General features: G+C 35.2%; 1 protein-coding gene across 1 annotated transcript in view; it reads right to left on the reverse strand.

Moving 5' to 3' along the window:
- Positions 1–12,542, reverse strand: part of PKHD1 (PKHD1 ciliary IPT domain containing fibrocystin/polyductin) — a 483,789-nt gene that overhangs the window by 159,733 nt on the left and 311,514 nt on the right. The window contains exons 53-54 of the mRNA XM_049653801.1: positions 4,202–4,315; positions 1,477–1,564 (exon numbers count right to left, since the gene is read on the reverse strand). Coding sequence (XP_049509758.1) covers positions 1,477–1,564; positions 4,202–4,315 — 202 coding nt within the window. The remainder of the gene's footprint in view (positions 1–1,476; positions 1,565–4,201; positions 4,316–12,542) is intronic.

Here is a 12,542-nt window from a genome sequence, read left to right on the forward strand (position 1 = left end):
TCTCTCTCTCTCTCTCTCTCTCTCTCTCTCTCTCTCTCTCTCTCTCCCTCTGTCCCTCCCCCACTGGTACACACATTGACTCTAATTTTAAAAATTAAAAAAATAAAAAAATAGAATACTTTTTAAAAAAAATTTTTCAGTTCTTAAAAAGCAAAAAATACCTTTGTTTGTTTGTTTTTACATGTAAATAGCATTTAAGCAGAGTGTCCAATTCTTTGGTCATAATCTTTTTTTTTTCCCTAAAGATATATATATTTTACACCACTATCTTCCTATAGTTAATGGTGTAGAGAATTCTAAGGTTAACAAGCTTTATGTTCCCTTCTGTTTTTCTTTTACTTTTTTCACTGCTTTTTCTTGCACTGTAATTAAATGTACTGAAATTAAATGTAAGTACTCCGAGGTATTTTAGGTAGAGTTTTCGTTATTCTCTCTGTTGTATTTACTCTGGGCTCTTATTAAAAAGAGAAATTACTATGTGTACTTTGGATACCTTCTCTTTTATGATTTTTAAAATTTTTTTAACATTTATCCATTTTTTGACAGACAGAAAGAGAGCACAAGCAGGGGAGGGGCAGAGAGAGGGTGAGACACAGAATCCGAAGCAGGCTCCAGGCTCTGAGCCCTCAGCACAGAGCCCGATGCGGGGCTTGAACTCATGAAACGCGAGATCATGACCTGAGCCAAAGACTTAACCAATTGAGCCATCCAGGCGCCCTTCGTTTATGACTTTTGTCTCCTGATTTTGTCCTCTGCATTCAGGTAGATTCCATCAGTGTGTTCTTCATAGTGCTTATGCACTTTGGGGCAGCGGTGATTTCACTCTTTACCACTTCCAGTGAGTGCATTATTAAATTCTGTTGTTTCACTTTAAATTCCACAGAATTCCGGGCTCCTGAGTGGCTCATTCAGTTAAGCATTCGACTTTGGCTCAGGTCATGATGTCACAGTTTGTGAGTTTGAACCCCACATTGGGCTCTGTGCTGTCAGTGCAGAGCCTGCTCGGATCCTCTGTCCCCCGCTCTTTGCCCCTCACCTGCTCTTTCTCTCAAAAATAAGTAAATTTTAAATAAATAGATAAATTCCATAAGATTCTTCATATTCTTCATCTCAATCCTATTTTATTTTTCTCTCTCTTAACCAGCTATCATCTCAACTCAGACTATCATGATTTCACATTTTACTTTATCTAGTATCTCATATAATTCATATTTCTAAAGATTTATTGATAGCAGTAAACATGCATTATCTAAACTTTGCTCCTTAAATAAACTATAGTCTTTTCTGCCTTTGGTTGCTTTATTCTACCACAATTATGTTACAGAGATTTTTTTTTAATCTGTCCCTTATTTTACTGTTTATTCATCCTTGAGTTTTGAGTCTTAATCTAAAATTTAATTTCATGTTGTAACAAAATGTGAAACAGGAGCAAACTAAACAAACAAGTGCATTCCCTAACATACTCTCATTTCTTACCTCTCGTTGCCTGAGGCGATGTCGGCTGCAAGACGGGTCCAGGATTTCTTAGGACAAGCACCATGAAGTTGGACTTTCCCATATACCCCTGAAAGTAAAAGGAGGAACTGTTGGACAAGAAATTTTAGAGGATTAAGGCCACCTAAGTAAGGCTCATTAGAGAGGTTACTGTGCAGGATATGTTGTATAGAAACTACATATGAAGATGTCTATCTTATCAGACAAAGAATAAATTCTTCAAAACTTATTCTCATTCTCTCAAAAAGCTATAGAGAAATGAATGCTATACAACATCTAGTAATCCAAAAGTTGGGACCACTCCAATGGCTAACTAGTTACATTCTACCATTATGTGACTCCAAACCATTTGCAGTTCTGTTGGAAGTTAACTGGTTTTGATATTTTATGTTATCGGCTTCATTTTCCAAAAGGCAAGGGTAATTTTACTCCCTGAGGAAAGGGATTTGGTGCTATTAGCTTTGTTTTCAGTGGTTGAACCTCATATTTTTTTGTATTACAGATATCAAAGGATAGATCTCTAGCTCCTTTGTTTCAAAATATAATTTATTTCAGACTCATAAATTTAAGTCGTACCAGGGATATGCTTGATGCGGTCCAGTTTTATTCCTTCAGGTCTTTCCTCTTACGTGTTTTATTGCTGTTTAAAATCACATGTAGCACAATTCCTCATATTCCAATGATCTCAAAATGTTTTGAGCAGAACCCAAGCAGTAACAAAATTATGATCATGTACTCCTAATGCATGTGTATTTATTTATTTTTAGATAAACATACACATATATGAATATCTTCACATATGATTCAATAAAAGTTCTAACATTTTCTTCCTGTACCCAAATGTATTGTTTGTTTATGCCTGGATTGGTACATAATATATCACTAATACTGAAATCTAAAGATTTCACAATTTTTAGCAGAAAACTTGAATTAAAAAAAAACCCAAATACCAGTAAGGTGCAAATACTATGCTTTGAGTTTTAATACAATGTAAGCAAAAAAATTTCTCAGTTAGAACCCAACCACCTGTTTATGTCACTATATTTTTTTCCATACTCTAATTCAGAAAAAGTCACAAAACTAAAAATCAGGATTAATGGAAATGCAACAAGTATTCTAACTTTTAAGACATGTCCTGGAATAATCGATCTTTCATAATGATAGTCATATATATATATATATGCCTATCTCTAAACATTTCATATGATATCATCATCATCATCTTTAAAAATATTCCACCTTTTTTTTTTTTGGGCGCCTGGGTGGCGCAGTCGGTTAAGCGTCCGACTTCAGCCAGGTCACGATCTCGCGGTCTGTGAGTTCGAGCCCCGCGTCAGGCTCTGGGCTGATGGCTCGGAGCCTGGAGCCTGTTTCAGATTCTGTGTCTCCCTCTCTCTCTGCCCCTCCCCCTCCCCCGTTCATGCTCTGTCTCTCTCTGTCCCAAAAATAAATAAAAAACGTTGAAAAAAAAATTAAAAAAAAAAATATTCCACCTTTTTGACTATTGGCTAAGTAAAATAGGAAGGGGAGGAATGTGAAGTAATTTAAAGAAATGTCCAACAACGATTTTGGTGAAAACCAGTTAACTTCCTTAACTAAGTTATGCAGAAAACTAGACTGATCAGACAAGTAGATTTCTTGATCATTTCTAATCATCAAAGATTTACTATAAAATAACTCCATTCCTTGTTTCAAGATTATACTACGTAAAAAAATTAAAATCTGTAATTTACCATGGTATCATACAATTTTAAGCATACAGTGAAATATTTCATTCCTTATTCAATTTAATATCAGAGGAAATTTCAAACACGCTAGCTTGGCCATATGGCTGGAGTTGAGGATTAAGATGGGCATCCTTTTATACTAAAGCAAAGTTTAATCCAATGTGGTGCTGCACCGAACAGAGTGGATACCACAGGCAAAAATAAATGGAATGTTCCTGTTATCCATCTAGTAAAAAAGTAAAAATATTCTTGAACCTCATATTTGTAAAAAGATAAAAGCATGTATGAAAAATCCTTTTGAAACAATAAAGCCCTATCAAAGTACAGTACTATCTTGCAATGGTTATACATTTTGAAACTAGGTTATCAAACTTCATATTAGCCTAACATGATTGCTTCCATTTTACTGGGTTGTTGAAATCTTAGAAAATTAGTAATGCCATACAAAGAAAGCAAAAAAAAAAAAAAAATGTTAGAATAAGCAGCTTCTTATACCTATCCCTTAATATGGAGTTATTGTGAGGCTTCACATCCTAGTTATATAATCCCGGTCCCAGTTTCTATGCTTTTACATAGGTCAACTTTAAAATAGGATTTGGTGCTGTGGCAGTACCAAATAAACAAACTGCCAACCGTGTTTTTTTAGATCAATTAAATATATATATCAACAACCACATAATATTTATAGTTGATAACAGACTCTTAGTCCAGGCTTTGGTGTCTGACCTATCTGGATATAAATCTAAGCTCTGACACTATAGAGCTGTGTGGCCTTCTGCATATTGTTAATCATCTCTGAGTCCTATTTTTGACATCTGCAAAATGGACACTGGTACAGAAGACCTGGTAAGTGAAATAATAAATATAAATTATCTAGAAGAGTGCCTGAAATTTAGTATGTGTTCTATGAATGTCACTTCTCCATCACAGAAATATACATTTCATTTCATTTTTAATAAAAAGTTATAGTAGACTCTTACCAATTGTTCCTGGATCAACATGAATTCCATTGAAACGGTCACAGAAAACTCCTTCTGAGGCTCTGAGGAGAATCAGGAGCTTTTGCTCTTTTCCTAAGGGATTTTCCAAAGTACCTGTTTACAAAGAAAAGTAATTTAAATTAATTTGAAATTAAAAGAGAGAGGAGGAAATTGTGATGTAATTTAGAGAATGCAAAGTAGATGCTATCATGTAGACTATACACAGAAGAGCCAATTGTCACATGATGAAATGAGAAAAGGGGGGAAAATGAGATGCAGTAAACTTCTCTGAGGTAGAGTGGATTGCTGTTCAGCAAATATTCACTCTTCTTTCTCCATTCAGGAAGTGTATACTTTCCTAACTACTAAAATTTAGCCTGTCCTAGTGACTTGTTGTGGCCAATGAAATTTGGGTAGAAGTGATAGTAATACCAATTCTGAGTTGATGCTTTAAAATACTTTGCAAGTTTTCACTAGGTCATTTGCTATTATGTTCCCTGTCATGAAAGGAGAATTCCTTAATGACATCTAGTGCCTGAATGAAGGCATAGGTAGCAAAGCTGAAGAACACAGAAGCTGCAACTGATTCTAGTGAAAATATTTGTTGTTGTAAGCCAATGAGATTTGGGGAGTATTTGTTACACATAATTACAGCAAAACCTGGCTGATACACTGTCTATGGCTGTATCCCCAAATTGCTTTACATGCATCTTAGCATTTAATCCTCACAGCAATCCGGAGAAGTATTATTATTATTTTTTTAAGTTTATTTATTTTGAGAGAGAGCGAGCAGGGGAGGGGCAGGAAGGGAGAAAGAGAGTCCCAAGCAGGCTCCATGCTGCCAGTGCAGAGCCCGACATGGGGCTTGATTTCATTAACCATGAGATCCTGACCTGAGTCGAAATGAAGTCACGCTTAACTAAGCCACCCAGGTGCCCTAAGTATGATTCTTAGGTCAATTTTAAATATTCATACATAACAAGGCTAAGAGGTTAAAGGACTTGTCCAAATTTATCCAACTAGTAAGTAATAATCTGAATTTAAACAATGGTGAATTTGAACAGTTTCTGCCAAGTGATTATTAAACATGTACTGGGTCTTTCTCTAAACCGAAATTATTCTAGCAGCATATGAAGAAAATCCATTCAGGATATGAAGGTCAGCACGGCTTTTGGCCTTAATCCATCAATGCAAACAGAGGAGTTTGGTCACTTTTGCAGCATACAAATTGGGGAATTTTGCTGGACTAGTCTTAGTATTGACCTAATAAAGGTTATTTACTTCAGAAAATACATCTTAAGATACAGAAAGTATTACAAAGAATTCGTTTTTCAAGAAGAACTGGTGAGAAGATAGTTCCCAAACTATATACTGTATCAAACAGGCTGACAAAGAATATCTGTCACCAAATGAGACTTTCCAATTGAGAAATCCCTGAAAACAACCAAAATGAGGCTGCTGATACACTATGAAGTTACTAGTGAACTTAAAATTGCCTGGTTATCATTTTGCTTAAGCAGTTTTTCAGGGGGTGTAAAATCATTCTCCTCCATTGACATTCCATATATATACCTGGTTAGCCAAAAGGTTCCCATGTGAGTTGTGAGTTTGCAGCTTGCTACATCTTTATGGTCTAGCCTTCACAGCCATTAGTCTATGAGGCACTGTTGAAAGTAAGCCTCAGAGAGGTAAGTGAATCTGCCTGGAGTCAGACAGTGGGTCAGTGGGCAAGGATCAGACCCCACAGCCTGTTTTCCCAGTGAATTGCTGGAGTACACTGCTGTTCCAGGTAGGAATGCCAATCCTCAACTGAGTGACTAATGTATCCTCTCGGCCCAAACAAAGACGTGCTAGAGCAGAAAGAAGGAAAGCAGGGGAGGAGGAGAATGTTAAGAAAACATGTGTGGTGTAGCTCTTATCTGGCAGTTTTAAGTCTGTCCAGTAAGCCGTTTTCCAACTGTGATTTCATTTATTTCACGGAGGGTAGTTTAGATTCTTGGGGTGGGGGGTGGGGTGGGGAATGGCCTAGCACTAAACAGATACCAGAGAGGAAAAAGTAGGACAGTTTTTGCCCTAGAGAAATGTATGCAGAGTCCCACAAAGAGAGTTCAGCGTTCCTCTAAAATCAGAGATTAAATCAATTATGCAACCCCAAACTGCAGCACATGTGAGCTTTCGCAGAAAGTCTGGGCAAGATTAGTCTCTGCTGTGATATTCTGATATATCTGAAATGACCAGGGTTTGAATTTTGTTGTTGTTGTTGTTGTTACATGGGGTAAGGGGAAGACAGGGGGTAGGGACTGGGTAGAAAGGAGACAAGAATGACCTAAAAGGGGGAAAAAATTATGCCATTTTAACATTAAAATGCAGCACCTCTTGAATTTGTAAAAGCTGAGAATGGGAAGCCCTAAAGGCCAAGCTCCTCTTTTATTCTCTGATCTAGCAATCAAAGACAGGTGAGGGCTCTCACCAGCTTGGGCTTTGTCCCTAAATGACTGGAGCTACCACTGAAAGAAAGCTCTGGAGATAATACAGTTCCTCTCAGGTTTCCTTTTTCAAGCTGCTTCAAGCTGCTCTAAACTGTAGCAAAAAGCATTTGTCAACCTGGATGAATTTAGATACTCATAATAGAGGGGAAATCATTGTCATTGCATTGCAGAGAAGCCAGGTGTTTTTGCATCCACAATTTCATTGAATTCTTCCAACCCTCTGATGGATTATTGCTGAGGAAACTGAGACAAAGACAAAGAGAGGTTAGATAACTTGTCAGAAATTACACAGCTAGTAAGTGGTGAGCCTGGGCTTAGACTTAATAAGTACCATCCTAGGACACGTGGACATGAGGAACAGGAAAGAAGCAAAGGGAGGTTGCCATTACTTAGTGCGATGGTGGGCAATGGAGGGGAAACAATATGTTCCAGATGCTAAAATCACCTGGGGAGATGGAAGAAAATAAGTTCTGACATACAAAAGATAACTGTTATAACGATTTCAGGAATATAGTACAAATGGATTCCATGAACTTCAAAGGTAAGAAAAAGGGAAAAGAACCTTATATTATTTCATTAACTAAAGCTCTTTGATGGAATCAAGTATAAACCTAGTTTCCACTTAAGCCCACTCTCTCAACATGACTCTCCACACCTTGTAACTAAGCCAACACACACTGAATTACTTACTATTCCCTCTACGCTCTCTCCTCTGTGCACATGAGAGTCCCCAGACTTTAATATCTCCACTGCTGTCTTAACTCCTGGACATCCCTCAAAACATGGCTCCACTGTAGTTTATGTCTAACAGCCTTCTATGATTTTGAATTAGATGCTCTCTTCTGTGAATAAAGATGTCCACACTCCTTGCTGCCCCCCCCCCAAGAGCTTGTCCTGACAAAATAGTATGGAATATGGACAAAGGTGATTTCCTGGAGTTCTTTACTGCAGTGTTATCTATTTCAAATAACAAACAATTGAAAACACTTTGAAGTAATAAATGATTGGAAACCACTGTCCATTTAGATTCCCTTCCTTTTCCCCAATTTCCTTGACATGCTCAAAAGCTGAGTCATTTAAGTCTTTAACACACCAAAACCCAGCTCTGATGCCACCTCTTTTGGGATCCTTCCTTGTCAGCTAAGATTGGTCAAGTGGCCTCTTCTATGGCTTATGTCACTACATCTAAACTGTGCTGTAAGTCCCTTCTACCTGATGGCCTCCTACTCTCTATAGTGAGCTAATCAAAAGAAAAGACTGTGTACTGCCAATAGAGTTCATTTATGTTTTATCAGAAATGAAATGAAATGAAAAATTAGGTAATTTTAACCAATCTTTTTGCAGTAAAGAGAAATAAAGAGGAATACTCCAGAGTAAAAAACACCCATTTCACCAATGTTGGAATAATCTTAAGCATCTATGTGCCTGGCATCAAAGCTGCAGAATAAAGCAAAAATTGACAGAATTACAAGGAAAATAGATATACCTATAATAACAGTGGAAAATTAAACATAACTATGAAGAGAATGAACAAAAAGCAGTAAGGATATAGCAGTTTTGAATAATACTATTGACAAATCTGACATAAGAGTCCTGGATGGAAAATTAGACCCAAAAGAATATGTATCATTTTGAGACATGCACAACAGAGTCACAAATAATGATCATATGGTGACCCTAAAGCAAGTTTAACAAATTTAAAAGGATTGGAATCATAGATGCTTGCTGACCACAGTTCAATCAAACTGTGCAATTTATACAGGGAAAGGTCTATAAAATGAACTATATTGAAATAAAGATTTCCCAATTATCTAGAGATATCATTAAGAGAGTGAAAAAGCAAGCCACAGAGTAGGCAAAGACATTTGCAATACATATAACCAACAAAAGGTACATTGTAGAATATATAAGTGTCTCCAATAAATCAATATAAAACAGAGAATTCATTATTTTAAAAGATGGCAAGAGAACATCTACTTCACAAAACGATATCAAATAAACAATGAAAAGTTTTAAAGTATTAATTACATTAGAGATGAGAGAAATGAAAATTAAACAATAATTAGATCTTACTACATACCTGCTAGAATGGAATTAGGTTTAATTTAGCTGTGTATTTTTTATTTTATAAACTTTTCTGTATATGCATATTTCATAATTCAAATTTTATTAACTGATTATTATGTTTTATGGACACTGATCAATAAGTATTTATTAATCAAAAGAACAGAAACTGGCCAAAATTATATGTTTTACTGCTTTTCCATGACATTAATATTTTTATAGCTCTATTGAGATATAACTGACATACATGAAAATGCATATATTTGATGTATACTGACTAAAATTTTAGATAAAACTTTTTTCAAGTCCTTTTCATTGAATCCAAAGAAACAAATGGTATTTCTACATAATTTGTATTTCTGTCCAAGTAAACCTTGAAATTCCATGAGATATCATGATTGATTGCACATGAAAGGTTAGGAAATTATCCCCCAAAATTAATTTTGCACATTTCTTCTGTCCTCTGAAGTCGGTTATATGAGCTTCTAACTGGAGCACCACTATTTTTCTAAAGCCTTGCTATGTCTATTTTCTTCAGAGCAGAGCCTCCAGAACATTTTTATGATCAGAACCAAACTAGCAAATAAACAAACTAAACCAATTAAATTGTGAAGCAGATTTTATTATGAATTAGATTTTAATTCCTAGTGTACATTTGACCCACCTATCCCTAAAACATTCCTCCCCTACAATCAAAATTAGGTGAAAAGGGGCTTTCAGTCCAATGAAATAATGATTGGTTATAAGAGTAACAAGTAGGCACAAATGATAATCTCTAATCCCTTGGAGAGTGATTGTATTCTGGCTGATAGGTTTTTATCATTGATGAGGCCTGTCATTTTGTCCAACAATTGATAGAATATTAAAATAAAAGTTAAGGGTGCCTGGGATGTTCAGTCAGTTAAGTCTATGAGACTCTTAGTTTTGGCTCAGGTCAAGATCTCATGGTTCTTGGGATTGAGCCCTACATCAGGCTCTGCACTGAAAGCACGGAGCCTGCTTAGAATTCTCTCTCTCCCTCTTTCTCTGCCCCTGCCCGACTCTTGTTCTCTCTTTCTCCAAATAAATAAACTTAAAAAATAAATAAATAAAAGTTAATACATAATGTATTCACTCACATACTTGTAAAATGTATAAAAATCCTTAAAACTTTATAAACAAGGGTGAGCTAACTCACTTCTATAAGCCTTGGTTTCTGCAACTTTAAAATAAACATAATAATAGCATAACTTCATTGGGAGTTAAATGATGTACTGCATGTTAGTAATACATGGCACAGTGTCTATGTATCAAATGTTTTAAATGCTTTTAAAAATGTTGGCTCTTAGTAGTAATAATGGGAAAAATAGTAGCAGTAACAATGAAGAAATGCTACATTTTATAATTAACATTTAAATTTACAAATTAAGAAAAACAAGGTGAGCCCTTCCCAACCAGTAATGTTCTCTTTCTAAAGTGCTAGAAACTAGACATTTCAATAGCAAAAATAATAGGCGAATACTTATTTGAATGTCCAGCCCACAGAACTGCAGGAAATACAATTAAATTTATCTCCAACTCAAACACTCTTAAAATAGTTTTCTAAACAAGGAAACAAATTATTTATTCAGTCATTTATTCACCTATTTGCTTAAAATAATTTAGTTTTTCCATGCAAAAATAATTAAATAATACTTAATAGTTATTTTATTTATTATATAATTCACTATTTAATTATTTGAAAATAATCAATTTCCAAAGGAATTTTACTGTTATTGTGATGGAAGTTCAAGAGTCCAAAATATAGTTTCAGAAACACTGATTTAGAAAATATTAAAATATTAAAGACATTACTGTAAATGTGTTTCATAGAAACTGATACCCCAAAAAATAGAAGAATCATTTCTTGTATCAATGTTTTGCTTATACACACACACACACACACACACACACACACACATATATATACTTATTATTATATATAGTGTGATGTTTATCTGTCAGAGAACTAGTATCCATCTACAGATAAAAGAGATATTTCTGTGTTTAAATTCATTTTGAAATACGTATTATTTACCATTGGCTGCCACTCTTCTCCAAGACTCAAAGAAATGAAGTTTGGTGTTTCCTGAACTTGTAAAGAACAAAGCTTGTATGCTTTTGTCCTTATAGTTAAATAAATACAATATTTAAAAGTAACATCCCGTTTGTGTCACTTTTTAATTTTATTGCATAACTAGTAATTTCATTAGCAAACTGTCAGTGTAAACAAAAACTGATTTCTTCACTCATGATCCATATTAGCCAATTTATAAATGATCTCTTTTGCAGATATTTATATATACCTATGGTAATATTTACACATTAAATGTGTGGTTTATTTGTATTTTCTAAACATAAACTTGAAAGAGGATATATATTTTTTTTAATTTAATATATTATTTTTAAACATCGCTACAAGATTCCCTGGCTACTGAATGAGTCTAACTACTGGGTATTGTGGCTTTAGGCTAGAGGATATGTTTTAATCTACACTTTTCTCTGGTTTGTCTCCTTTTTATTACTTAATCATCCAATGAGCCTTACAGAACTGTCAGTTTGGAAGGCAATAAACTGTGTATGGATTTTTCTTCTTTAGGATTGAGAAAGTCCCAATCATAGAAGCAATGAAAGAAACTTCCATAGACCCAGTACTTCATTTCCTGACAATCAAAGTCATGTGCTAATGATGACCTTAGGCACCTGGCTACAAATGTGAGACAAGGCTGACAAATACCCATCACTAACACTGCAAAACAATATGTGACACGTTTTAAGATAAAAACCCAGTTCTAAGCATAATTACTGAGCAACTAGGCAGCATGTCATGTGACCTTGTTGTGACAGGCCATGGAAACAATGAACTGCCATGTCCTCAGGGAAATTGATGTGTGGGGCATGTCTGCTTACCTAGGGATCAAGGAGGGTTCTATTAACTTTTAAAGACACTAATTATTACTAGTAATCCCTCTCTGAAATTCACCTACAAACCATCAGAAGAGAGTCTTCCATTTGCAATTTTATTTTATTTTTTGTTTATTAATTTTGATAGAGAGTGAGGGGGAGCGCATGAGCAGGGGTAGGGAAGAGACAGAGGGAGAGAGAGAATCCCAAGCATGCTCTGAGTTCTGTACTGAGTCAGATGTGGGGCTCAATCCCATTACCATGAGATTATGGCCTGAGCCAAAATCAAGAGTTGAACACTTAAATGACTGAACTACCCAGGTGCTCCTCCATTTGCAATTTTAAAACTATGAGCTTCAAACACTCTATTGAGCTGAACATTTGGATGAATAACATGTTAATGTCTTTGGTATCTAAGCAAAGAACACATTTTAAAGCATTGGAATGATGTCCTCTCTCAGAAGATATCAGTGTAAAAGATGAGTTCAGACATCTACTCATGGACAATGAAATGCAAACATTTCAAGCAATCAACAAACCAATGTTTATTAAACAGGCTTTGAGTTGGGCATTTTTATGAGTTTTTCTCTCCTAGACAGACTAAAAATTGAAAATACTTCGGATTTGTAGAATATCACCCATTTTTCTTTGTTTTGTCATTATTTAATTCCTTTCATACAGAGGGGAAAAGCATTGTAGTCATTTACACATTAATACTATAATTCCTTCTTCACAGATGTAGACATTTAAGTCTAAGCTAAGGATCTGAACATGTTACAAGAAAAAGGCATTGAGCTGAAAGACAGACTTAGATATATCCATTCATTTATATATACACTAATCAGTCACACAGTACACTATCTGAA

This window comes from Panthera uncia, assembly GCF_023721935.1.
Source record: "Panthera uncia isolate 11264 chromosome B2 unlocalized genomic scaffold, Puncia_PCG_1.0 HiC_scaffold_24, whole genome shotgun sequence".
Classification (NCBI taxonomy): domain Eukaryota; kingdom Metazoa; phylum Chordata; class Mammalia; order Carnivora; family Felidae; genus Panthera; species Panthera uncia.